This window comes from Salvelinus fontinalis, chromosome 27 (assembly GCF_029448725.1).
Source record: "Salvelinus fontinalis isolate EN_2023a chromosome 27, ASM2944872v1, whole genome shotgun sequence".
In the NCBI taxonomy this organism is placed as follows: Eukaryota; Metazoa; Chordata; class Actinopteri; order Salmoniformes; family Salmonidae; genus Salvelinus; species Salvelinus fontinalis.
In genome coordinates, this window is record NC_074691.1 from 32,064,694 (window position 1) to 32,092,470 (window position 27,777).

Genomic DNA, 27,777 nt, shown 5'->3' on the forward strand with positions numbered 1-27,777 from the left:
CTAATTTTCAGAGTAAAAACTTTGGACACTATGAAAGATTTTCTTCCCAGAGGATCAATACAGCTGCATTAGACAAAACATGTTTCCACCACCACAAGTGTGTGTAATATATATATATACTCCAATCCTTACATATTTTATGGTTTGACAGGATGACGAAGTAATAAACCATTCCTTCTCCCTCACTATGGTGATCTGACCTCGAGCCCCTTGATGTCTAATCCAAAGCTCTCCACCCGTATCACCTATAGTATTCCTGTGACTGCCTCCTGTCCACCCAGCACATTCCAAAGCCATCTGTCTCCTACAGATAACCAGTCTCTATCACTCCTCAGATACTATAGTATTACTGATATAACAAACATTCTCTATCACTCAGATACATCATGTCTCTAGGATAGCAATGTTCCAAGTTTAACCCAGAATCCAACATTAACTATTAGTTTATGCACTGGGCCAGATCAAGACCTGATGACATCTTGACTATTGACAAAACCAAGTACACAGAACTATAGAAAATCATCTTTATTCAAAACAAATTTCCACTGGTACAAAAAAAACAAAAATGGAGACAATGTTTTCGCAAATCACAATCGTTACAGCTGGTCTTCCAAATGAACCTTTCCTATACAGTGTTCTGTCAGGTGTTACAGTATGAGACCAGCCAATCACAAGTCAGGAAGACCTAACATTCAGTATCTGGCCCATCATCCTCAAATAGCATTTTTAGAAAGTTGTTTGTAATACAAAAACAAACCTACTCCACTTAAACAGAAGTTTCAGCAGATGCCAATGACTAAGCATTTGAGATGTTACAGAAGTTGTGGATGTTTCTAAGTACTAATATCACAAAACTATAGACAAACTGAGACCAGTGAGATACCTTTCAGTGAACCTCCTTCCCACGGCTTGGTAGCCATGTTGTCTTCTTCAAACGTTAACTGCTTATCTGCCAGTCCATCCCAACCCTCGGGACAGCCAACTCAAGCCAAGAGACTAGTCAGGCCATTGTCCAAGTGGTTGCTTGCATGCATCTTCAATAAGCACTTAGTCAAAGTCATTCAAGCACATACACATGTAGGCTGTACAGTCAGCAGCTGCAGTAGAGAGACATGTACCAGTCTATTGGAATAATGAGAAAACGGGAGCTCAATATTGTCCGTAGTAGAAAGCCATTGTTGGCGTATTAGGATGAGCCCATTCTTTGATTTTAGGCTGCTCGAATGGAGAAGCAGGATTTTTTGGCGACTAACAACACTAAAGTCGGATTAATCTATTAGAAAAAGTTGGATGTTCGTTCTATGCTTTCTTGGGTTTCTTATTTCACCAGCCCAATCTTCTTGGCCTCTGTTTCGTAGATCAGCAACCTCCACATCTTGACTATGAAGACTTCTGCTTCTTCATCCAGAACCTTGGTGTAAAGATACAGCATTTCAGTTGGATCAATGAATTAGTACGTTTTAAAGGCTCTGTTTTAGGGAATCAAAAATTATCAAATGTAGTTTTAACAATAAGCTTAAGCTGAACCGAGACTATTTTGAGAATGTTTGCAGTATCTTTGTTTGGGATACTCACCATGGCAACATCATCCAAGATACCCTGTGGTGTACCATGAGCCATCACCTGGGGATAAGAGGTCAAAATGAATGAATAAGAATTAACTCCTATACCAAGAACACCCACTTCCCCCAGTAGATTGCATCACAATCAAGCTTACACACCTTTGAGCAGACAAAATCCACTAGCGTAGCCTCCTCTTCTCCAATGTACTCAATTATCTTTTTATTGATCCAGGGGCGTATGCGTCGATCCATCAGAGTCTGGGAAGGATAGACAGTCAGACATACAGTTCTTTAGTCACTGCACCAGAGACGTCTATCAGTATTGTAGGGAAACAGATTATCAAAATGTTTATGATTTGTCAAAGTAGAAAAAAAGGCTATATCACCAATTCCCTTGGATTTATTAAACCAACCAGTGTAATTTTTCCTCTCTGGTCTCTCCACCACTCTGCCATATCTCCTCTGGTTGCCCCACCACTCTAGCCTGGTCGCCCCACCACTCTAGCCTGGTCGCCCCACCACTAGCCTGGTTTCCTGTCTATTTCGGCCCTCTTGCCAACACCTTATGGAATCAGTTGGCAATAGAGCAGCAAGCCTGGAAACCAGGGTACCGCCACATCATATCCCTCATCCCAATCCCTTTGATCTTTACCGAGTCCACGGCGGACCAGTCCAGCGGGTAAGAGAACAACTCCGTCTTGCCCGTGGGGATCTTCTCGATCAGGCTCTTGATGTGTTTGCGCTTCTCCTCAGTGTTGGCGCCCTTGATGGCCGCCAGTCCCGAGGCACCATCCACCATGCTCTGGAGGTTTTTATCATCGTCACCGTAGTCCAGCGGCACCAGCTTGCGCTTGCGGGGAGCCTCGTCCGCCTCCTCCTCGTCGAATTTGTTGAAGACACTGTCCACAGTGAGCTTCTTGCGTTTGATGGCCACATTGGGCTGGTTGGGGCTGGTAACGTTAGGGGCTCCTGTAGAGAAAGATATTTTACTCCATGAAAAAGGCTTAAAAAGGTCAAATGCAGCCGTGTTTATCTCAATATCATTTCTGGGTAACAATTAAGTACCTTACTGCGATTTAATTAAAATGGTTAAAAAAAATAATAATAATTGCTTCTTCGCAAAGAGCAATTTCTCAAGCAAGAATTTAGCTAGGACTGTCAGTGGGGAGGAGAAAAAGTTAAACTATCCATTATTGGCAGAGGTTTGGAACTCTTTCCCATTGGTTAATTAACTAATTTACCACCTGGTGATGTCACCAGACAGGCCAAAACTCCATCTCACCAAAACAGGCTGAAATTTCAGGCGGTCTTTTCTCACAGCTCTTACACTAAAATGGCATTAACATTTTCACAATTTCACTGTATTATTCTAATCTCAGTGTGGAAATGTAAAACACAGAAAAAACACATTTTTGACTGAAATAGGACGGCTACATTTAGTTGATATAGACAGCAATAGTACCGGTAAGTGTCTTTTTGTAGGCACTAAACTCTGCCATGGTTCATTGGGGGAATGATGTTTTTGTAGTTTTTGTTATTGTTGATAAAAGCCCAAAATAAGGTCAGAGGTTAACACAGGCTGAGGAGATGCGATACGTTTTGTTCTATGACATAATATTCCTTAGCTAACGTCACTTTTTGTGAATTTTGAAGCTTTTATGTAACAATAATAAAAAGCACAGGGTTGATAATGTTAACGGACTGATATTATCTCATAGAACAAAACGTATCAGATCTCCTAAGCCTGTGTTAACCTCAGACCTTATTTTCAGCATTTGTCCTAAAATCCTAGTCTTTCCCAATTGGAACGGCTGAACAAACCAGAAGTAACTAATTTCCACACAAGCTCACAGAACAGGACCGCTGAAACGCACAGCGTGTAAAAATCATCTGTCCTCGGTTGCAACACTCACTACAGAGTTCCAAACTACCTCTGGAAGCAACGTCAGCACAAGACCTGTTCGCCGGGAGCTTCATGCAATGGGTTTCCATGTCAGAGCAGTCGCACACAACCCTAAAATGTGCAATGCCAAGCGCCGGCTTGAGTGGTGCAAAGCCTGCCGCCATTGGACTCTGGAGCAGTGGAAACGCGTTCTCTGGAGTGACGAATCGCGTTTCAGCATCTGGCAGTCCGACAGATAAATCTGGGTTTGGTGGATGCCAGGAGAACACTACCTGCCCCAGTGCATATTGCCAACTGTAAAGTTTAGTGGAGCAGAAATAATGGTCTGGGGCTGTTTTTCATGGTTCAGGCCTCTTAGTTCCAGGGAAAGAAAATATTAACGCTACAGTATACAATGACATTCTATACCAAGGGTACTCAACTCTTACCCTACGAGTTCCAGAGCCTGCTGCTTTTCTGTTCTACCTGATCATTGTGTCCCAGGTCTAAATCAGTCCCTGATTAGATGGGAACAATGAAGAAAATGCAGTGGAACTGACTTCATGGTCTAAAGTTGAGTTTTGAGGGTTCTAGACGATTCTGTGCTTCAAACTTAGTGGTAACCGTTTGCGGAAGGCCCTTTCCTGTTTCAGCATGCCAAAGCCCCCGTTCACAAAGTGAAATGCTTTGTGGAGATTGTTGTGAGTGAACTTGACTGCCCCGCACAGAGCTCTGGCCTCAACCCCATCTAACACCTTTGGGGTGATTTGAAACGCCGACTGCGAGCCAGGACTAATTCGCACAACATCAGTGCCCGACTTCACTAATACCTTTGTGGCTGAAAGGAAGCAAGTCCCCGCAGCAATGTACCAACTGCTCGTGGAAAGCCTTCCCAGAAGAGTGGAGGCTGTTACAGGAACAAATGGGGGACCAACTCCATATTAATGCCCATGATTTTGGAATGAGATGTTCGATGAGCAGATGCCCACGTACGTTTGGCCATGTCGTGTATCTGTCATCATTTCACGACAACGAGGCGTGGTCGTGCTAGCGTTCGAGGGAGGGTTAGGGAGAAGGTTTTGTGGGAGATGATTGGTTGGTAGATTAGTTAAATTAAGCTAAAGCATCGGGAGATTCTCTGAATGAGAAAAGTTTGTCAAACAAACTAGCTCGATGGCTCAATCTAAAATGAATGGTAAAGAGTCTTATTCCTGATTTGTTCCCATCTTTCCTATTCATTAGGGATTAAGACACTTCACTGGATCTACACAACAGATATCATACATATCCTGGTAGTTAGTTAGCAATATAGTAGGTGTATAGTTATATAACCAGATGATTCTGGAACTAGCTTCTCCCTCCAGTCTCACAGAACACAAAACTCACCCAGTTTGAGACTGAGGCCGATCTTGGGGCGGTACTCTTCCTGGGACAGGGCCTCGTAAGGGGGCGTGGCCTCGTGAGGGGGAGAGTTCTCGTGAGGGATGATGATACCGCATGGTGACTCGTCCCCGGGCGTGTTGGGGGTGGCGCCCCCGCTGGCCGACGACACAGAGGGGGCCGCCGTGATTGGCCGCAGTGTGGGCTTCAGGCAGGGCTTGGACCCTGATTGGTCGTCGTCTTCAAACTCCTCCCCCTCTTCCACGTCATCATCTGAGTGGAGGTGGGGATGGTGGTCCCCTCTGTCTCTCTCTCCTCGCTCTCGCTCCCTTTCTCTGTCCCGGTCTCCTCGCTCTCTCTCCCGGTCTCCTCGCTCTCTCTCCCTTTCTCTGTCCCGGTCTCCTCGCTCTCTCTCCCTTTCTCTGTCCCGGTCTCCTCGCTCTCTCTCCCGGTCTCCTCGGCGGTCCCGGTCCTCCCGTGGGGCCTTGTGTACCCGCTCCTCCTCGGGATCCGGCTCCAGCTTCACCGGGGGCTGGCGCAGACGCTCTGCCTCCTCCTCCATCTGGACCAATCCGAGAAGAGAAGCAGTGAGACAAGGGGCATACACAGTCAGGAATGTGGATACACACAGACACACACCTAATGTTTATGACTGCCAGATGAATAGAGGCCCGTTTACAACACAGACATATAGACAATGAGATCTTAGGAGTAAATGACCTTGAGGCATACACACAGTCAGACACACACTCTCTCTCCCTCACCCTGCGTATTTCGGCCTCGGGGTCAGGGTGTCCCTCGGCCAAAAGCCTCTGTCTGATCTCCTCCAGCTCCTCCTTCTCTCTCTTCCTGTCGCGCTCGTCCATCTCAGTCTCCTTCTCCCGGTCTCGCAGACGCTTCTGCAGCGCGCTGCCCCTAGGGGCGGAACACGGAACAACACCTTATATAACTGTGTCCCTGGCACTCATGTCTTCAAAATGTTGGAAGTAGGGCTGTTTATTTCTCTTCCTAAATGTTCTATAGAAAAATGTGTAATAATGTCGACGTTTCAGGCCTTTATCCACCATCAACTCCACTAGATCTCCTTTTCAAATTTGTTTTCTATAGTATGTAAACCTAGGGGACCAGCATCCACTGTGTCACGTTCAACTTCATTATGGTCACCTGTAGAACTTAGGGTCATCCCTGTCGTCATCATAGTCCTCCAGGAACTCCTTCAGACGTTTGCCTTCTTTAGTCTGTAGAAGACAAGACAACCGATGACGCCATTAGTCAATATACTTTGGTCTATTTGATTTAACGCCGTAGCCCAAACATTAAAGGCTTTAACTTTCAAACCCACACGTACATATGAATATGTCAATGGTAGGACCCATCAGGCCAGGCTCAGTGGTAAACCTGGGTACTGTGCAGTAGGGCGCAGCGTAACAAAACGTTTCGCTACGGACAATGAACACTGGCGTTCCTATTAGACAAGTTCAGGTTGTACTCCCCCCTCCCCCCGTTTCAAAAATGTTTTCTCCCAACAGAACACGACCCAGGAGAGCTGTGTGAGAACAGGGTTTGTTCCTACCATCTCTCTCCTACGCTCCTCCTCCCGCTCAGACTCCTTGGAGTAGTCTCGAGCCTTCTTCCTCTCACGGATCTCCCAGTTCTTCAAGCGCTTCAAGACAGACACGAGACATTTAGCAACATTTCACAGCCAACACACACTATCATGCTCACACTCAACTGTAAAGCACCAGGGATGCAAACTGCTAAGGGCCCAAACAGGTGACACTTTTTCAGTTGCACTGAAACATACAATAAATCCCTGCTAGGTGGAAATGCAGGTTTTAACTAATTAAACAACAAAGAATATGATCCAAATGATTAGTCTCTGTGTGTAAAATAAAAAAGTGGTTAATTTGAACCTAACTCACAGCTAAAAAATGTAAAGAAAGCAATCCAATGTTATTTGTTGTCTAGACTTTCCTGCAAATGACACTCAAGTCTTGAGAAAAAACAATACACTACAGTAACCATGACAGCCTTTATAATAGAACGCTTGTTACCATGACAGCCTTTATAATAGAACGCTTATGACCACACACACACACATCTAAATATTGCACTTGGGGAAAAAACATCTTAAAGTAGAAATAGAATGAAACAAACAGGCATTCTATTTTGCTCTATTATAGTGGCCCCTACAGTAGACATCGATCAAGTGCACAAGGCTGTGTGCAAAAATAACGTTCACTGAGTAAAACATTAAATTACTCCCCCTTACTCACACGTGTCACTGTCAAGTTCAACACAACAAATGCAATATCTTTGGGCTACACATTATTACATTGTACATGTTCTGCCTGTGGACATCTGTTCTACAACGTGCCAGCAGAGCATGAGACCCTTTGTTGGCATAATTGATCTCTTTCAGGCAGAGAGTTCACCTGGCATACCCCTTTTTAACCACTGACTGAAAAAGTGAGAGGGAGTGTGTGGTGTTCCTTTCACCTCTATAGTGGCCTCCAGTTTAAACCAGGCCCAGCTACACTTCATCCCTGAATCCACATGTTTAACAAGCAATGCCTCATTTTCACCTAATTCTCTCATTCTGAAAAATAACCACATACTGTAGAGGGAAAACATTAGTTCACAGATAGTAGTTAGTTCGTTAGCTAGTTAACATTTCACACAGATTGCCAGGATCCAGTAAGCAACTAACATGTTATAACGGCAATGAGTTGTATAACAGTTAATACTATAGCGAATTGGTTAGGTTACTAATGTTAGCTCATCTGATGTTGTAACGTTAGCTAGCTAACGTTAGCGGTCTGACTTTATTAGCAAGCTACTGTAATTTTCACACCATAAACTCAATTATTTAATTAGTTAAGTTGGCTAATGTTGCTCAACATTTACCTGGCTAGCAAGCGGAGAATTCGATCCATCTAGCAAGATACTTCCTCCCTCACCTCTAACTTTCTAAATGCCAGTTGTTTTTCCGGATACAGCTCATGAAGTACGCTTCATCACCTTCTCACCCCTGTCCCCGTGGTCAGGCCTCTCACCTACCTCTTCGTTATCGTTCAGGGGACGTGCAAACGGCCTTTCCACTCTCCATCCCCCGCCCCAAATTCTCATCGGATCTACACAAATCACGTAGGTCACTAGTTTGCATCCCTGAAGCACTACTAGGTGTGTGTGTGTACCTACTTCTTGGTAGGCTGCCTCCTTGTCTCTGAGCTTTCTCTCCAGCCTTCTCCTCTCATAGACCTCCTCTTCATCCTCTTGGTCACGCTTCTTGTCCTTGTCGCGACTCACCTCTCTGTCTCTGCAACATCACCAACCTAGTTACATACCAATCATTCCTTTACAAGGTGATTTACGACTTTATTAAAACACTCACCTGGAGTGGCTGCGGTCTTTGCTCCTGTCGTGGCTCCTCTCCCTCTCCCGTTCTCTCTCTTTCGTCCGGTTGCGGTCACGATCTCTGTCTCTGTCACTTCTTTCCCGTTCTCTCTCGCGCTCCCTCTCCCTCTCCTTCTCACGCTCCTTCTCCCGCTCCTTCTCCCGCTCGCGGTCCCGTCGCTCCCTCTCACGCTCCCTCTCCTTGTCCCTCTCCCGTCGCTCACGCTCAAACTCTGCACGCTCCTTCTCCTTCTTGTCCTTCTCCTCCTCCAGTTTCTGCAAAAAGAACAGAGGAGGTTGATAAGTTGGAGGCTCCGGGACTACAGCCATGCCAACAGAACAGGAGCACAGTGAGGCTGGCTCACACGTTTCTATAAATGCACAGAAGTGGATCTAGAAGTGGCTTCCAGGCTCTGGGGGCAGAGGGGATTACTGTAACAATGTGGATTCCTATTATCTAAGGATGAAGTAGTTGATAGATAGTGACGTTTTGGCACAACAGGTACTGTATGGCAGGGCTAAGAGTTTATGGGAAAACCGGCGCTCTATGGCAGGGCACAGCATTTCTATGGGAAAACAACAACAAGCTGTCCCTTGTCGCAAGACCCAGCACTTCTTTGTCCTTGTTAATTATTTTATTTATTTTCCCCCAGACTACCTTGTGGGCCAAATCAAAAATCTGTCTTGGGGCCAGATGCAGACCTCTGATAGTATCAATATAGTACAATAATTGTTAAGCAGCGTGACTTACAAGCTAACTAGAGACACTGGAAACCACTTTGAGGTCAAAGAAGACATCTTGTTGGCCATGTGTAACATCACAGGCATTCACAACTAGAAAAAGGCCGTGCTTGATAGACAATGCTTTTTCTCCGCAAAGTCAAGTGTCCTTATTACAGGAGAAACAGAAAGAAAAAGCGTCAATCCTTTTGTTAAACTAGTTGTTGGTGACTTACAGGTGTGGAACTACGGATTTCAGCTCTTCGCTGCCCCTACAAGCCTATACCAGTTAGGCCTGGGAGGAAAACAGGTCAAACGATCCACAAACGAAACATCATGAGATTCTCTCACTTCTTTCTCAAGCAAATCATCAAAAAACAACCATTAACTTCAAATGGGGTACATCGCTAAAAACAAAGCTGTGAAAAATCCTGGTACGTCTTTTTACATACTGTAGTTTTATCACATTTTTTGTACAGGTAAATTAAAGTGTAGAGACTCTTACCCCTGCTTCAGTGTTCGGTAGTTCTCCCGTGACTCACTTTCCCAGACACACTCAGAGACATCTTTCCCTCCTAGCAGCTACACCCATGGCTCCCCATGTACTCTGAACTGATTTACAGCTACAATTATAAGCCACACATTCTGAATGCATTGTGTTTGTCATGTATGTGTCGGGTTGAGACCACAGGATTCCGATAGCTGTCTGCTCGACATAAAAGCAGTCCATTGGTCCATAATGAACAACAGATGGTTGTCCTGACCAGAACTACAGAGCCATGGGTCTAGTGCAGCTTAAGACCAAAACAATAGGCAGAAGAGAGAGATTTGGGGTCGGGGACGGGGGGAGGGACGGAGGGAGAAGAGAGAGGTGGGGGTGGACGGAGGGAGAAGAGAGAGGTGGGGGTGGACGGAGGGAGAAGAGAGAGGTGGGGGTGGACGGAGGGAGAAGAGAGAGGTGGGGGTGGACGGAGGGAGAAGAGAGAGGTGGGGGTGGACGGAGGGAGAAGAGAGAGGTGGGGGTGGACGGAGGGAGAAGAGAGAGGTGGGGGTGGACGGAGGGGGAAGAGAGAGGTGGGGGTGGACGGAGGGGGAAGAGAGAGGTGGGGGTGGACGGAGGGAGAAGAGAGAGGTGGGGGTGGACGGAGGGAGAAGAGAGAGGTGGGGGTGGACGGAGGGAGAAGAGAGAGGTGGGGGTGGACGGAGGGAGAAGAGAGAGGTGGGGGTGGACGGAGGGAGAAGAGAGAGGTGGGGGTGACGGAGGGAGAAGAGAGAGGTGGGGGAGGGGATGGAGAAGAGAGATGTGGGGGGAGAAGAGAGAGCACAGGTACTATGGGCATGGCTGGAAGGGAGATGAGTCTCAATCAATCTTGTTCCTGGATCTAATTGGTTAGTCTGTCTTCCTACTTCAACTTACCTTGCTCTGTGTTCTACTGGTGACAGCTTGGGCATAGAGTCACTAATTAACTGCATGTAGGCCATAGGTACATTACTCTCCCCTCTTATATATTAACCATAGGCCTTACCATTCACACTTGAGACAACATCTCATTGCGTATTAGGAGCTCATTTACTGCAAGTCTACTGCTGTAAATAATGAACTTTGAAAACAATGTAAATGAAGAGGGTGAATGGCAGTTGGAATCAGGTGGAAAAGGAGACAGACAAGTTAAACAAGGGAGAAAGAGCTAAAGTAACAGACAGAAAAAAATAAGAAAGAGAGAAAAGCCCTAACACACACACACACACACACTCATCGACAGGGTGGATTGGGACTTACCCAACTGGTCTTCAGAACACAGAGTGCTGTGGAGGGGCGCCCCCCCTCCCTGCTATAACAGTGGTTATTGAGTCTGTGACTTTCACACACATTATGTAGAATAAACAATTTACAGAGGACTCACACAGGTTCACTGGCCTCTACGGCTTGGGGATAACATGATCAAATGTTGGAAATCGAAATCAGCATGGTTCTGTCCCCATACGGTAAATAGGACCAAGACCAATGTCATGTTGACATGTATCTAATGGAAACGGTTGGCTGTGTATTGTTTAGAAGTTCTCCTAAGGTTCCAGTCACCAACGTGTGCCAGAGTGCCTGTGCAGTTGCCCCTATGCGAGTCTTCGAGAGGGGGGCGTCCAGTATATGTACAAAATAAAGGAAAGCTCATACTTACATCCTATCCTCGACAACTTTTTCCAAAGCTCTGAGATTCATCTTGCTTTAGTCACCATATGATGTCTATCATAATGGTTGGGTTTAATGAATAGATTAGCTTTAAGGTAACTTTACATTGTCGCCATGCATTTTGTTTGTGTGTGATGAATGACTTATGGATCTAACCATCTATACTGTCACACCTAAATACCCTAATATACACAAATAAGTGTCCCGCCATCACACGAGTCAAATTAGGTTTGAAAACGGTGACAATACTAGAAATCGGACAACTATTGGTGTTGGAACAGACTGTAGATAACATTGAAATGACATGGTAAAAATCCAGAGATTTCTACATTTCTGACATTAAATCAGATTTTAGAGCAATGTACGCAATATTTTGGTATAAAAATGTTACTATTCTCCCATCCTATATTTAGAGAACAATCATGAAAGGGTCTTTGTGCAAGTGTCCACTAGCAGTAAGTGTGAAAACTAAAAGGAGTGTACTACTAGCATGTGCAGCTTCTTTTCCGAAACCTGCAATGTGAGTGAGAGAGATGAATACGGTACTGTACCTTGTGGGTGTCACGGAATTTACTGATCTCTCTGGAAATCAGGTCTCTCTTGTCATCCTCCAACCCGTCAATTGCGTTGATATCCTCCTAAGGGACAATGGGATGCAGGCAGATGGGACATTGTTCAGGGTCATGCTGTCAACCATTTCTTACACGGAACCCAAACAGGCTGCGCGCGTGCTCCATCGTGCATAAATGTATTTTCTCCCCCCACACCAAACGTGGTCACGACACGCAGGTTAAAATATCAAAACAACCAATTACATTAATTTGGGGACAGGTCGAAAAGCATTAAACATTTATGGCAATTTAGCTAGCTAGCTTGCACTTGCTGGCTAATTTGTCCTATTTAGCTAGCTTGCTGTTGCTAACTAATTTGTCCTGGGATATAAACATTAAGTTGTTATTTTACCTAAAATGCACAAGGTCCTCTACTGCCAATCACAATATAAAGTCGAGAAGAAAAGACCTAGAAGGAGGAGAGATGACTAGAAACATTCGGTTGACAGTTTTAATCCACAGATAAAATGGTAAACCGAATCGTTTCTAGTCATCTCTCCTCCTTCTAGGCCTTTTCTTCTCCTGACTTTATATTGCGATTGGCAACTTTCATAAATTAGGTGCATTACCGCCAATGACACCCATGTGGGTATAACCAATGAGGAGATGGGAGAGGCAGGACTTGCAGCGCGAACTGCATCACAAATAGAACTGACTTCTATTTTAGCGCCTGGCAACGCAGATGCTTGTTGGCGCGCGCGAGCAGTGTGGGTGCGCCAACAGGCCCACAGCCTGTTAAGGTAGTGTTGCCATTTACACAGATCACACAACCTGAAGAAACACCTGGAGCTGTGGGCCAGTTTCCCAGACACAGATTAAGCGTATTCTTGGTCTAAAAAGCATGCATGATAATCTACATTGAAATAGCTTTTAAGTCCAGGACTAGACTTAAACCCTGTCCAGAGCTTTGTGTATCAGTAAATGTATAATGTGCCCAAATACAATATCACAACCCCAACCAATGCATCAGGTTACAGAGAAAGGATCCCCCCCCCAGAGTGATAGCAGAGAAAGGATCCCCCCCCAGAGTGATAACAGAGAAAGGATCCCCCCCCAGAGTGATAGCAGAGAAAGGATCCCCCCCCAGAGTGATAACAGAGAAAGGATCCCCCCCCAGAGTGATTACAGAGAAAGGATCCCCCCCCAGAGTGATTACAGAGAAAGGACCCCCCCCCAGAGTGATTACAGAGAAAGGATCCCCCCCCAGAGTGATAACAGAGAAAGGATCTCCCCCAGAGTGAAAACAGAGAAAGGATCTCCCCCAGAGTGATAACAGAGAAAGGATCTCCCCCAGAGTGATAACAGAGAAAGGATCTCCCCCAGAGTGATAACAGAGAAAGGATCTCCCCCAGAGTGATAACAGAGAAAGGATCTCCCCCAGAGTGATAACAGAGAAAGGATCTCCCCCAGAGTGATAACAGAGAAAGGATCTCCCCCAGAGTGATAACAGAGAAAGGATCTCCCCCAGAGTGATAACAGAGAAAGGATCTCCCCCAGAGTGATAACAGAGAAAGGATCTCCCCCAGAGTGATAACAGAGAAAGGATCTCCCCCAGAGTGATAACAGAGAAAGGATCCCCCCCAGAGTGATAACAGAGAAAGGATCTCCCCCAGAGCGATAACAGAGAAAGGATCTCCCCCAGAGCAATAACAGAGAAAGGATCCCCCCAGAGTGATAACAGATAAAGGATCTCCCCCAGAGTGATAACAGAAAAGGATCCCCCCAGAGTGATAACAGAGAAAGGATCCCCCCCAGAGTGATAACAGAGAAAGGATCCCCCCCAGAGTGATAACATAGAAAGGATCCCCCCCAGAGTGATAACAGATAAAGGATCCCCCCCAGAGTGATAACAGATAAAGGACCCCCCCCAGAGTGATAACAGATAAAGGATCCCCCCCAGAGTGATAACAGATAAAGGACCCCCCCCAGAGTGATAACAGATAAAGGATCCCCCCCAGAGTGATAACAGATAAAGGACCCCCCCCAGAGTGATAACAGAGAAAGGATCGCCACGTACCTCCTCTTTTTTCTCTTTCCTTTTCCTGCGTTGCTGAGATTCATCATCATTCAAGGGAGCTTTGAGATCGCTGGCATACTCTCGCATCAGACCGTCGATGGTGCCCTTGACGATCTGGTCCCGCATCTGGGTGTCCTTGTCGATCACCTCCTCCTCTTCCTCTTCTTTTCCATCCTCTGCTTCCGCCTTCTATCACAAACACAGAGAAAGGTGGAGGAGAATGGAGAAAGAAAGAGAATGCAAAGAGAGAAAGAGGGAGAGGTGGCAGGCAGGTTAGTATTATAATAAGTATTATAAGGCAACTCAGCCTAACTAGTTGAAATTGAATTATAAGGGGCTGTTTTGTTCCAGGCCTCTCGGCACATAGATGCCCATTCGTTTAGGCAGCCCTGCTTCCTAGTGCTTGGTCCATCTTAGCCTCCACTACATTACACTGTCATTCAGATTGCAAGCAACGTTCCCCTCTCCATGTGTTAATTCGTTGTTGAAAACATAGAAATAGAATGAATGGGGAAGCCCGTTCTATCCATTCTATTTTGATGGTCGATATATTTGATCTGTCAATTCTGTTTCCTGTGGCAGCACCATTCCACCAAATCTAATTCCAGTTCTATGTAAATGTACTTGGCGTGTAAAGATGATTCTGATTCCAGCGTGTCCCCACCCCGTTGCCGTTGGTGCTACTCTTCTTCTTGCCCTTCCACTCGTCCAGCTGGGCCTTGGTCTTGGCGTCCACCTTCACCAGCAGCTTCTTCTCCCCGATCTGCAGCTCGTGGAGCAGTCGCAGGGCCCGCAGCGTCGACTCTGGTTCCTTGTACTCACAGAATCCAAAAGCTGGAGAGAATAGAGGAGACAGAAGGGATGGCACAGTGTTTATCACACACCAGCGCAGATTCACCACCAGGAATCAGTGTCGGCAGTGTAGTAGGCAGGGCCTACCCTGTAAAAATGAAAAAATAACTAATGAAAAACAAATATAAATTGTCAATAATCTTTTCTGCATGATAAAATTGATTTCTGAACTAGTACTTACTTCCCAAATTGGCAGCCTTGCTGTGTGCCTTTCCCCCATCCTTGAAACTCAATGCAAGGCATTGACAGGACTTGTGCATGCATGTTTCTACCATACACACTGAAAGGCAGTGCACATTTATCATTGCACTCAAATAATAAATGTGCATTGGTGTAAAAAAAGTAATGGGATAGGCAGGGCTCGCTCCTGCCATGTGGACGTCACATGTCAACTGCCGCCTTTTGGCGGTTACGTTTGTTTTACTGCTAGCTAAAATAAGCTGATCAGGACAGCTAACGTATTGCAACTGAAACAGTTATCAAAGTTGGATTTTCTAGCGAAACGTGGTGACAAGGGATGGAAGACGAACACCTGAGCTGAGGGACCTACATCAAAAGGAAGGGACAGAAAATAGCACGAGTGTTTTCAACAGAAAGACTGGCTCTGTGGCTGAGCTGCTAGGCGACAGGGGGTGGTATCGACAGAAAGACTGGCTCTGTGGCTGAGCCGCTAGGCGACAGGGGGTGGTATCGACAGAAAGACTGGCTCTGTGGCTGAGCTGCTAGCAGACGGGGTGGTATCGACAGAAAGACTGGCTCTGTGGCTGAGCTGCTAGGCGACAGGGGGTGGTATCGACAGAAAGACTGGCTCTGTGGCTGAGCTGCTAGGCGACAGGGAGCGTTATCAACAGAAAGACTGGCTCTGTGGCTGCACTGCTAGGCGACGGGGTGGTATCGACAGAAAGACTGGCTCTGTGGCTGAGCTGCTAGGTGACAGGGGGTGGTATCGACAGAAAGACTGGCTCTGTGGCTGAGCTGCTAGCAGACAGGGGGTGGTATCGACAGAAAGACTGGCTCTGTGGCTGAGCTGCTAGCAGACGGGGTGGTATCGACAGAAAGACTGGCTCTGTGGCTGAGCTGCTAGGTGACAGGGGGTGGTATCGACAGAAAGACTGGCTCTGTGGCTGAGCTGCTAGGCGACAGGGGGTGGTATCGACAGAAAGACTGGCTCTGTGGCTGAGCTGCTAGGAGACAGGGGGTGGTATCAACAGAAAGACTGGCTCTGTGGCTGAGCCGCTAGGTGACAGGGGGTGGTATCGACAGAAAGACTGGCTCTGTGGCTGAGCTGCTAGGCGACAGGGGGTGGTATCGACAGAAAGACTGGCTCTGTGGCTGAGCTGCTAGGTGACAGGGGGTGGTATCGACAGAAAGACTGGCTCTGTGGCTGAGCTGCTAGGCGACAGGGGGTGGTATCAACAGAAAGCATGAGAAATCTACGTCTCACATCCAAAGCCAGATAGCTCTTAAGACATTAGGCAGCTCACGGATAGATCTGACATTGATTGAACGTGAATATGCACAATGCAAAGTTAAAGAGACCCAGATTTTGAAAGATCTAGCTAATTAATGCTACAGCATGCTACCTAGGTAAACAGGAGTTGGCATTTCGTGACAACAACAAGAGTGTCAGCTCATAAAACAGGCCCAGAGGACAAGAACAAGAGTGTCAGCTCATCAAACAGGCCCAGAGCACAACGACAAGAGTGTCAGCTCATCAAACAGGCCCAGAGGACAACGACAAGAGTGTCAGCTCATCAAACAGGCCCAGGGGACAACGACAAGAGTGTCAGCTCATCAAACAGGCCCAGGGGACAACGACAAGAGTCAGCTCATCAAACAGGCCCAGAGGACAACGACAAGAGTGCCAGCTCATCAAACAGGCCCAGGGGACAACTATGTGGAACTATTACAGGCCTTTGCTGAACAACATTTAACAGGTAGCAACCCATTTAAAGACTGCCATCATGTTTGCTTTTTGCTCATGACCTATGATGGCATTTTCAATAAAACTGACTCGCTGTTCCGGGTTCTGCAGAACAAAGTGATGGATATGTGTGTCTGCGGTACCCATAGAAACGACACAAAGAAAGAACTGGAACAGCAGTGACAAGATGTTGATAGTTTCTATGAGCGATTTGAGCATAAATGCCATGAAGTGGGCCTGGCAGAAACTCGTAGTAAACACCCGATCAGAGTAGAGGGCGAATCTATTACAACATACTGGACAATATCAATGTTCAGATGAGAGCCAGGTTAGACCACTTTGGTGATCTTCATTTCCTTTGCTTAGTGGACTACGCGAAATAAAATGCTCATCAAAATACTGAAAGTACTTTGACTTCGTTAGACTTCAGGCTGATCTTGTCAGATTGTACAGGTCACTAATTATAGGAGACAAATCAACTGGACAGCTACTTTTTGTTCCAGCATGACCTGACACAGAAGGTCCCCGAGGCAACAAAGTTACTGCAGCTGGTCCTCATTATATCAGCCACAATAGCATTCGTTAAGAGGTCATTTCCTGCACTGAAACGGATAAAGACAGTCGAAACCGGACCGATCAAGGATGACTCTCATCCCTTGCCATCATCTCCTTTTAAAACTGACGGCCAACAGTGAGGAGATAGACGGACGGGCTGTTTACAAGTGCAAGTGTTTATTTAGAGTAGCACCATCTACTAGGATTACATGTCTGTTGTGTTAGCACTACTGATCTGAGATGTGTACTAACTACTGGGCATGCTGGGTCGCTGTCTGCGGCTCTGAAAGTTGCCTGTCCGTGCAGGGCAGCCAGTTGCGTGGGGCACAAGCTATTAGGGCCTGTGAATGTTTCTAATGGTTGGCCACCTACCTGCTGCTGTTTGGTTGTTTGATGGTTATCTTTGTGATCGTGTCATACCGATAAACACCGTAGCAAAAATACGCTTGATGAATGTGTGTGTGCGCGTGAGACGAGGAGCGGGGTAAATTAAGGAATAACTTTGTCAGAGTCGTGTTCATTAAAATAAAACATTCAAATTAGTATATACAGTATATCACAAAAGTGAGTACACCCCTCACATTTTTGTAAATATTTGAGTATATCTTTTCATGTGACCACACTGAAGAAATGACACTTTGCTACAATGTAAAGTAGTGAGTGTACAGCTTGTATAACAGTGTACATTTGCTGTCCCCTCAAAATAACTCAACACACAGCCATTAATGTCTAAACCGCTGGCAACAAAAGTGAGTACACCCCTAAGTGAAAATGTCCAAATTGGGCCCAATTAGCCATTTTCCCTCCCCGGTGTCATGTGACTCTTTAGTGTTACAAGGTCTCAGGTGTGAATGGGGAGCAGGTGTGTTAAATTTGGTGTCATCGCTCTCACACTCCCTCATACTGACTGGTCACTGGAAGTTCAACATGGCACCTCATGGCAAAGAAATCTCTGAGGATCTGAAAAAAATATTTGTTGATCTACATAAAGATGGCCTGGGCTATAAGAAGATTGCCAAGACCCTGAAACTGAGCTGCAGCACGGTGGCCAAGACCATACAGAGGTTTAACTGGACAGGTTCCACTCAGAACAGGCCTCGCCATGGTCGACTAAAGAAGTTGAGTGCACGTGCTTGGCGTCATATCCAGAGGTTGTCTTTGGGAAATAGACGTATGAGTGCTGCCAGCATTGCTGCAGAGGTTGAAGGGGTGGGGGGTCAGCCTGTCAGTGCTCAGACCATACGCCGTACACTGCATCAAATTGGTCTGCATGGCTGTGGTCCCAGAAGGAAGCCTCTTCTAAAGATGATGCACAAGAAAGCCCGCAAACAGTTTGCTGAAGACAAGCAGACTAAGGACATGGATTACTGGAACCATGTCCTGTGGTCTGATGAGACCAAGATAAAAGTATTTGGTTCAGATAGTGTCAAGCGTGTCTGGCGGCAACCAGGTGAGGAGTACAAAGACAAGTGTGTCTTGCCTACAGTCAAGCATGGTGGTGGGAATGTCATGGTCTGGGGCTGCATGAGTGCTGCCGGCACTGGGGAGCTACAGTTCATTGAGGGAACCATGAATGCCAACATGTACTGTGACATACTGAAGCAGAGCATGATCCCCTCCCTTCGGAGACTGGGCCGCAGGGCAGTATTCCAACATGATAACGACCCCAAACACACCTCCAAGACCACCACTGCCTTGCTAAAGAAGATGAGGGTAAAGGTGATGGACTGGCCAAGCATGTCTCCAGACCTAAACCATATTGAGCATCTGTGGGGCATCCTCAAATGGAAGGTGGAGGAGTGCAAGGTCTCTAACATCCACCAGCTCCGTGATGTCGTCATGGAGGAGTGGAAGAGGACTCAAGTGTCAACCTGTGAAGCTCTGGTGAACTCCATGCCCAAGAGGGTTAAGGCAGTGCTGGAAAATGATGGTGGCCATACAAAATATTGACACTTTGGGACCAATTTGGATATTTTCACTTAGGGGTGTACTCACTTTTGTTGCCAGCGGTTTAGACATTAATGGCTGTGTGTTGAGTTATTTTGAGGGGACAGCAAATGTACACTGTTATACAAGCTGTACACTCACTACTTTACATTGTAGCAAAGTGTCATTTCTTCAGTGTTGTCACATGAAAAGATATACCCAAATATTTACAAAAATGTGAGGGGTGTACTCACTTTTGTGATATACTGTATATATATTTTTTTTTTAATCGAGCAAGTCCACAGTCACACCCTGTTTCAGTCTGTTTCCTTATAATTAGTGTCTAATGAACTGGACCATGCTAAATAGTTTTACTAAATAGTTGTTGCTCCAGATTGAGAAAGCATGCCGGGGGGGATGAGGGTGACATTGGACTTACATGGTGGTAGAATATTTCACAAATGTTGTACCTGTTCTGTTTTTACCTTGAAGTTTTCCAGAGGCTCCTTGGACTCGCTTCCAGCTTAGGACCAGGCCACATTTCTGAAGAGGGAAACATTTCTTTATGACATGGACCCACTAAAGAAGATGGTTTACATTTCTATCATAGAGGATCATGTGCAGTGGTGTAAAGTACTTAAGTAAACATACCCCAAAAAACTACTTAAGTATCTTAAGTATCTGTACTATGAATATTTTCCCCTACTTTTGTTTTCTTTAGGAATGTAGTAAAGTAATGTACTTTATACTCCATACATTTTCCATGACACCCGAAAGTACTCGTTCCATTTTGACAGGAAAATGGTCCAATTCACACACTTATCAAGAGAACATCCCTGGTCATCCCTACTGCCTCTGATCTGGCAGACTCATTAAACACAAAGGCTTGGTTTGTAAATTATGTCTGAGTGTTGGAGTGTGCCCCTGGCTATCTGTCAACAAAAAATACAAGAAAATTGTGCCGTCTGGTTTGCTTAAAATAAGAAATTAGAAACTGATATATACTTTTGATACTTAAGTACATTTGAGAAATTCCATTTACTTTTAATACTTAAGTATAAATAAAACTAAATACTTAGACTTTTACTCAAGTAGGATTTTACTGGGTGACTTTTACTTTATTTATTTTCTATTAAGAGATCTTTACTTTTACTCAAGTTTGACAATTGAGTAGTTTTTCCACCACTGATCAGGTAAAAACCAGAAAAAAATTGAAATAAAATATTTGGCCAAAAGATAAACATCTTTTACAAATCAGTTGAACCCAAAGGCTAACTGAACCTTCATACACATACCCAAACCCTCTCAAAACAACTATCCTGATTTGAATTGTCTATTTGAGAGCTGTAATGTACTTATATGATGTGTGACTAAAGACATTGACCGTATCCGAATACCCATAACAGAGTCATAAATAGTAGGCTGTAGAGTATTAAAAAATAAATAAATGAAATAAGGTTTTATAGTATGTGTCATTTCGAAAATGTTGTATGCTTTAAATGCGCAGATGTCATACTAATTTCGGCTTTTCATATAGTATGAATGAACTGTAAACTTTTGGGGAATTTCTCACTCACAATGCATTCAAACTGAATAAAAGGACGGCTGAGATTTGATATTTCTTTGAAAGTAAATATATATATATAAAGTAATAAACTAATTGAAGATGGCAAAGAAGATGCAAAAAGAGTTTCCCGCAGTTCTGTCCGTAATAGGATCACAACTATTTAATCGTACATCTTTGAAAACAGATTGTTATTTTCAGCCTGCAGTGCCTTTACTTTAGCTAAATAGCTAACATTAGCTTTAGCAGGACTTGAAGTTAACTGGATACCTGAAAATCTTGCGGTTGTTGAATGACAACTTCATATTTAACCTAGCTAGCCAGTTAGACTATCCTTTGCGGTTTAAAAACTGACTGTACAAAACATTATTAAGGACCCCTGTTTGTTCCATGAGAGGCTGACCAGGTGAATCCAGGTGAAAGCTATGATCCCTTATTGACAGCACTTGTTAAATCCACTTCAGTCAGCGTAGATGAAGGGAAGGAGACAAGTTAAAGAAAGATTTGTAAGTCTTGACACATGGATTATGTATGTGTGCCATTCAGAGGGTGAATGGGCAAGACAAAAGATTGAAGTGCCTTTGAACGGTGTATGGTAGTAGGTGCCAGGCGCACTGATTTGTGTCAAGAACTGCAATGCGGCTGGGTTTTTCATGCTCAACAGTTTCCTGTGTGTATCAAGAATGGTCCACCACCGAAAGGACATCCAGCCAACTTGACACAACTGTGGGAAGCATTGGAGTGAACGTGGGCCAGCATCCCTGTGGAACGCTTGACACCTCGTAGAGTCCATGCCCTGACAATTTGAGGCTTCTAAATGCACTTTTTAAAAACTTGTTACAGATTCTATTTTTGGAAACAGAAAACTGTATGGAAATCAAATGTTTTAATCGATGAGAAAATGTGCAGAACGTTGAACAAAATCCATCTTGGTCCATCTTTTCCCACTGGGCTTCCTCACCACCATATTTGGTAGTGAGTGGAAACACCAACCGGATGCTTCACATTTATACATCTGGTGAAATAGCTGGCTCATTTTTCTAGCTGTGGTAGTATGCCAAGGCCGTGGCATACTTCTTAATAAACATTGTCATAAATAGCATGCGACGAGGAGTACATAGTATGCAGTTTTAGTATGTAGTGCGCTAATTTGGTTATTGGGACATGGTCACTGTCTATAGCCTAAATAAAAGGTTGCTGTCTCTTTCCAATATGACTACATGCAAGTTCCACTTCCTCACCGCCAGCAACTTTCGAATCAGCATGTCCGAGGCCTTGTCCGAGATGTTTCCTACAAACACTGTGGTGGTGGGGCCGCTGTTCTCGTCCAGGGGAGCTTCCTTCCTGGGGGCCGCGGGCTTACTGACCACGGGCATGGAGGTGGGTACCAGGACTGTGGGGTTCTGGGTCATGATCCCCATGTGGACTGGTATCATTGGGGTACCTAGAAAAGTGATAACCGGGATTAATGTATACAAAATATATTTGGATTAAAGGAAAATTCAAATCAAAAACGATCTGTAGGTATTTGTTTCTTTAGTCCACTGTTGATACACTCCTGAAATGTTTTGCATGTCAGCAATCAAGTTTCCAAGATATATAACTTTCAAAATACAGGAAGTGTCACAGTATTGGTGCATTCGTAATCAAGTGGGAAGTGGGAATTTACCACCATAGAGTTAGATAGAGAACTATAGGATGGATAAAACCTGTTTTGGCATGGACATTACCAAAGGGCTTCATCATTTTAAGGTAGTCACCTGGGTGGGACTTCCTATGGGTGAAGGAAGGATCACATGATTCTATCCGGGTCATCAGCCAATGAATTACAGTGCCTCCAGAAAGTATTCACAGCTTCACCTTTTACACATTTTGTTGTGTTACAAAGTTGGATTGAAATGGATTTGACATGTTTTTTTTTGTCCATGATCTACACACAAAACTCTAATGTCAAAGTGGAAGAAAAATTCTAACATTTGTAAACAATTCATGAAAAATGCAATGCTAAAATACAATCCCCCTGAGTCAATACATGTTACAATCACCTTTTGGCTGCGATTACAGCTGTGAGTCTTTCTGGATAAGTCTCTAAGAGCTTTCCACACCTGGATTGTGCAACATTTGCCAATCATTATTTTCAAAATTCTTCAAGCTCTGTCAAATTGGATGTTGATCATTGCTAGACAACCATTTTCAGGTCTTAACATAGATTTTCAAGCAGATTTAAGTTAAAACTGTAACTCGGCCACTCAGGATCATTCACTGTTTTCTTGGTAAGTAACTCCAGTGTAGATTTGGCCTTGTGTTTTAGGTTCTTGTCCTGCTGAACGGTGAATTCATCTCCCAGTGTCTGTTGGAAATCAGACTGAACCAGGTTTCCTCTAAGATTTTGCCTATACTTAACTCCATTCTGTTTATTTTTATCCTGAAAAATCCCCATTCCGTAACAATTACAAGCATACCCATAACATGATGCAGCCATGACTATGCTTGAAAAAATGGAAAGTGGTACTCGGTAATGTGATGTATTGGATTTGCCCCAAACATAATACTTTGTATTCAGGACAAAAAGTGAACTGCCTTGCCACATTTTTTGCAGTATTACTTATGTGCCTTGTGGCAAACAGGATGCATGTTTTGGAATATATTTTCCTCTGTACAGTCTTCCTTCTTTTCACTCTGTCAATTAGGTTAGTATTGTGGAGTAACTACAATGTTGTTGATCCATCCTCAGTGTTATCCTATCCCAGCCATTAACCTCCGTTTTAAAGTCACCATTGGCCTCATGGTGAAATCCTTGAGCGGTTTCCTTCCGCTACGGCAACTGAGTTAGGAAGGACGCCTGTATCTTTGTAGTGACTGGGTGTATTGATACACCATCTAAAGTGTAATTAATAACTTCACCATGCTCAAAGGGATATTCAATATATGCTCTTTTTAGGTGCCTTTCTTTGCGAGGCATTGGAAAACCTCCCTGGTCTTTGTGGTTGAATCTGTGTTTGAAATGCACTGCTCAACTGAGGGACCTTACAGACAATTGTATGTGTGGGGTACAGAGATGAGGTAATCATTCAAAAATTATGTTAAACACTATTATTGCACACAGAGTCTATGCAACTTATTATGTGACTTGTTAAGCATTTTTACTCCTGAACTTGTTAAGGCTTGCCATAACGAAGGGGTTGAATACTTATTGCCTTAAGACATTTCAGCTTTCATTTAATTAATTAGTAAACATTTCTCAATACATAATTCCACTTTGACATTATGGCCATTGTGTGCTGACCAGCGACAAATCTCAATTTAATCAATTTTAAATTCAGGCTGTAAAACAACAAAAAGTGCAAAAAGACAAGGGGTGTGAAAACATTCTGAAGGCACTGTATACTTGTGAGCAAACATTCCATAACTGTAGGTGGCAGTAAATTGCCATCTTGGCTTTATACCTGTTCAAACAACACACTCTAGATGGCAGTAGGCAACCTTTTAGTTTGTTTGCCAACTCAGAAGTATTAGAAGAAGAAAATGTACTACTTTAAAATGGAGATAGCTTTGCTGGCCCTGGCCGTGCACTCAGAAACCATACTGGGACATAGAGAATGATAGAGATATCATCAGTATATATGTTTACCAGATACGACTGGGAAAATCCATTTGAACAGCTCTCCAACTGGTAATTACTAGTGGGAAACTCATCCATTATATTGTTTCTCTATCAATACAAGGTTTGCAGAATATTATATATCCTTTACAAATCAAAGGCATGTTCACAATTTACTAACTAGCTGTATAATTTACATAGACAGGTCCATAGGATAGGACATCTGTCTATGACGACTCACCTGAAGGAAAACCAGAGAACTGTGGAGGGGGGATTCCCGGTGGCAACAGGGGTCGGTTGAGATGAGGGAACGACATCTTGTGGAAATCACCCACATAAAACATTGGACCAAAGTAAACAGACAGAACAGTCATAAGAGAGCAGTGGACAACAGTAAACAACTCTCCAGTCCAAACAGGATGACTGGTATAGCGAGTGATTTCAGGCCTAAAGAAAAGCCTAATGAAGTTACTGATACCTCTCACCAAGTCACCTAACATCTTCCTGCGCCATAAGATACTGTCATGAATTAACATGGACTGTCAACGGAGACACTTTTTCCCCCCTAAGGCATTGAACTGTCAACGCGTTCACGTCACGCACAAGTCATGTAGACATAGTGTTTATGTATACGTCACACGTCAGTTTATTATGAAATATCTCACCACGAACACCTACGAGTCAGTTTATTATGAAATATCTCACCATGAACACCTACGAGTCAGTTTATTATGAAATATCTCACTACGAACACCTATGAGTCAGTTTATTATGAAATATCTCACCATGAACACCTACGAGTCAGTTTATTATGAAATATCTCACCACGAACACCTACGAGTCAGTTTATTATGAAATATCTCACCATGAACACCTACGAGTCAGTTTATCATGAAATATCTCACTACGAACACCTACGAGTCAGTTTATTATGAAATATCTCACCATGAACACCTACGAGTCAGTTTATTATGAAATATCTCACCATGAACACCTACATGTATACGATGCTTTTATAAATATGATTAAATTGGAAGAGTAATCTAATCAATTGAATTTGTCAATTTAGCTAAAATAGGCTTATCACCTCTTTAAAAATATAGATTAGGCTGGACGGTTTGCAGCCTGCCACCATTACTGTGTAGATACTGTATAGGAAGGACTCTTTCTGAAATCAACATGGACACGAGGGCTTTATTGGAGCCCTATTCAGGTTCACCCGTTTCACAGATGCAATCACTGTCACCATGCACTCCTTAGGCTATATGCTATCAATTTCTGTGGAGGGTTTGATGTGTTATGGTTAAAAACATGGCTTGAATTGAGGGGGTATGTGAGAATTTAACAATTGTTATAGAGAAGGGCAAAAACCACATAGGCTACCCCTTGTTTACTTATACACTGAGTATACAAAACATTAAGAACCTCTGCCCATGACAGACTGACCAGGTGAATCCAGGTGAAAGTTCTGATCCCTTATTGATGTCACTTGTTAGATCCACTTCAAATCAGTGTAAATGACGGGGAGGCGATGGCTTAAAAATCTCTCTTTCATCTTTGAGGCATGGATTGTGTGTGTGCCATTCAGAGGGTGAATGGGCAAGACTAAATATTTAATTGCCTTTGAACGGGGTATGGTAGTAGGTACACCGCTTTGTGTCAAGAACAGCAACACTGCTGGGTTTTTCACTCTCAACAGTTTCCTGTGTGTATCAAGAATGGTCCACCACCGAAAGGACATCCAGCCAAATTGGCACAACTGTGGGAAGCATTGGAGTCACCATGGGCCAGCATCCTTGTGGAACGCTTTCCACACCTTGTGGAGTCCTTGCCATGGCAAAATGAGGCTGTTCTGAGGACAAAATGAGGGGTGCAACTCAATATTAGGAAGGTGTATATAAAGCCATCTAGGCTATAACAATGATTAACTCTGCAAGGCTTTCTGCAGTCACTAACCAATTGAATGTCTTGCTCAACAAGAGTTCACGCCACGGTAGACCTATAAAGCAAGTGTCATTAATCCCCGGAAAATATGGTTGTTTTAAATGCTCCGGAATTGAGAAGATTAGTGGTCGCCTATGCCTATAACAAAATACCAAAAAGATAGAATAGAAGCAGTATGGGTCTATCCATAGACAAAACATCTTAACAGATTAACACATTTTTTACTTTCAGGAGGGGGGGAAACGCATTGAATCTGGCTATTCATCTGGCTATTCATTCAGTGCAGTTGCATTCTTACGCATAACCTATAGGCTAAACGGAACCAACAATATACCAGCCTATTGTGATCACGTAATGACAAATCCTGAACATTTTGGCTTTATTGATCCTTGATTAAGCAACAGATTTGATACACATGAAGGCCTAGATTGATCCTTGATTAAGCCTACAGATTTGATACACATGAAGGCCTAGATTGATCCTTGATTAAGCCTACAGATTTGATACCCGTTACACAATATATTGAGATAAACTACAACTCCCTACTACTGATATAACAGGCCAATACTCAGTTATCGCCGAAAACGTGGTATTCAACTACAATGACCATAATCCATTGCGCACCTACTTGTCCGGTCTGTTTCTTTTACGCCTGCTATGTTAGGTTAGTGTGGGGCAGACACAGAGAAGGAGAGATAGAAGTTGCTTGTCAAGCATCACTACCTGAAAATACATGATCTAAGTGACTGATAGTTTTGACTGCTAAATGCAAACTATGCCTTATTGACTCTGAATAACTACTAATGATTGTGTCAGACAGAAGCTCTATAGAGATGAGATGGCTTGGAATTAAATAAAGTCAACAAATAAAACGAATGTAATATGCATAACTGAAATATGTTATTAAATTAACGTTAATATTAATAAATTATAGTTAAGTGAACCAGTAATGGACCGTCATGGGACTTTAATTGTTTTATTATGTGTTGCTACAGCATTCAACCAACATTATGTAATGCATTTAATGTTTAATGATTTTTTTTAAACCAGTGAATATTGTTTTATAATCGAACCGAACTCAAATATCACTAATCGCTAAGCACTATTGGCTGTATAATGTGTCAGCTGACAACTATTCATATCTAAAATTCCAACCGTGTCGTGTGTGGTTGAAAAGCCAGGCCTGGTGCTAGCTATCTGGCTAATTACATATGGAAGACAAATCACCTTCACGTTGGCATTGGTTATATTGTCGTTAGGGTCAGCTATAGCCACCCAACCTTAATTATTCTCGCTAGTTAGGCAAGTAATGTTAGAGATTTTGCCCTCCACAACAGAACAAGCCTGACAAGGTTAGCTGCGGCTGTTGTAGTTAGCGGATACGCTGGCTAACTAACGTTACCGGGAAACCATTCGCAATGTTTGAGGTAGCTAGCTAACGTTACCTAAGGTTGATAAAACTCAGACAATATGGTGAAAAAGTAGCTACTGAATCAGATTTTACGTACCCCAAAACGTCGGTTTATCGATTATTACGGGCGACTCTTCACTTCTGTGTAGCTACCTCCGGTAGGATGCATCGAGGTATGGCTAGCTAACTGCGATAGATCAAATCCGCAAAAAGTCAGCTCACGCAGCAGAGGGTCGTCACTAGT

The 27,777-nt window shown here is 43.9% G+C and overlaps 1 protein-coding gene across 4 annotated transcripts; it reads right to left on the bottom strand.

Annotated features, from left to right (window-relative positions):
- Positions 1–510: 510 nt before the first annotated feature.
- LOC129825466 (RNA-binding protein 25-like) lies at positions 511–27,777 on the bottom strand. Of its 4 annotated transcripts, none has more exons than XM_055885586.1 (17): positions 27,631–27,777; positions 24,420–24,495; positions 21,819–22,021; positions 19,499–19,556; positions 14,421–14,590; positions 13,757–13,942; positions 11,680–11,766; positions 8,219–8,496; positions 8,026–8,143; positions 6,398–6,487; positions 5,989–6,062; positions 5,589–5,739; positions 4,831–5,386; positions 2,215–2,531; positions 1,722–1,820; positions 1,576–1,623; positions 511–1,411 (listed from the first exon to the last, which is right to left on the bottom strand). In XM_055885586.1, exons 2-17 carry the CDS (start codon positions 24,493–24,495, stop codon positions 1,319–1,321), a joined length of 2,604 nt encoding a protein of 867 aa, XP_055741561.1. In that variant the 5' UTR covers positions 27,631–27,777; the 3' UTR covers positions 511–1,318. The 4 variants fall into 4 exon arrangements, with proteins under 4 accessions (XP_055741561.1, XP_055741559.1, XP_055741558.1 ...); XM_055885584.1 differs by having other exon boundaries at positions 13,757–13,945; XM_055885583.1 differs by having other exon boundaries at positions 19,484–19,556.

Bases quoted from the DNA above. Each gene is read 5' to 3' on its own strand.
- LOC129825466 (XM_055885582.1), bottom strand. From the start codon at position 24,495: ATGTCGTTCCCTCATCTCAACCGACCCCTGTTGCCACCGGGAATCCCC. The intron at 5,740-5,988 runs GTGACCATAATG...TTCCGCCCCTAG, and splicing joins GATGACCCTAAGTTCTACAG to GGGCAGCGCGCTGCAGAAGC. The intron at 1,412-1,575 runs GTGAGTATCCCA...CTTTACACCAAG, and splicing joins TCTTGGATGATGTTGCCATG to GTTCTGGATGAAGAAGCAGA.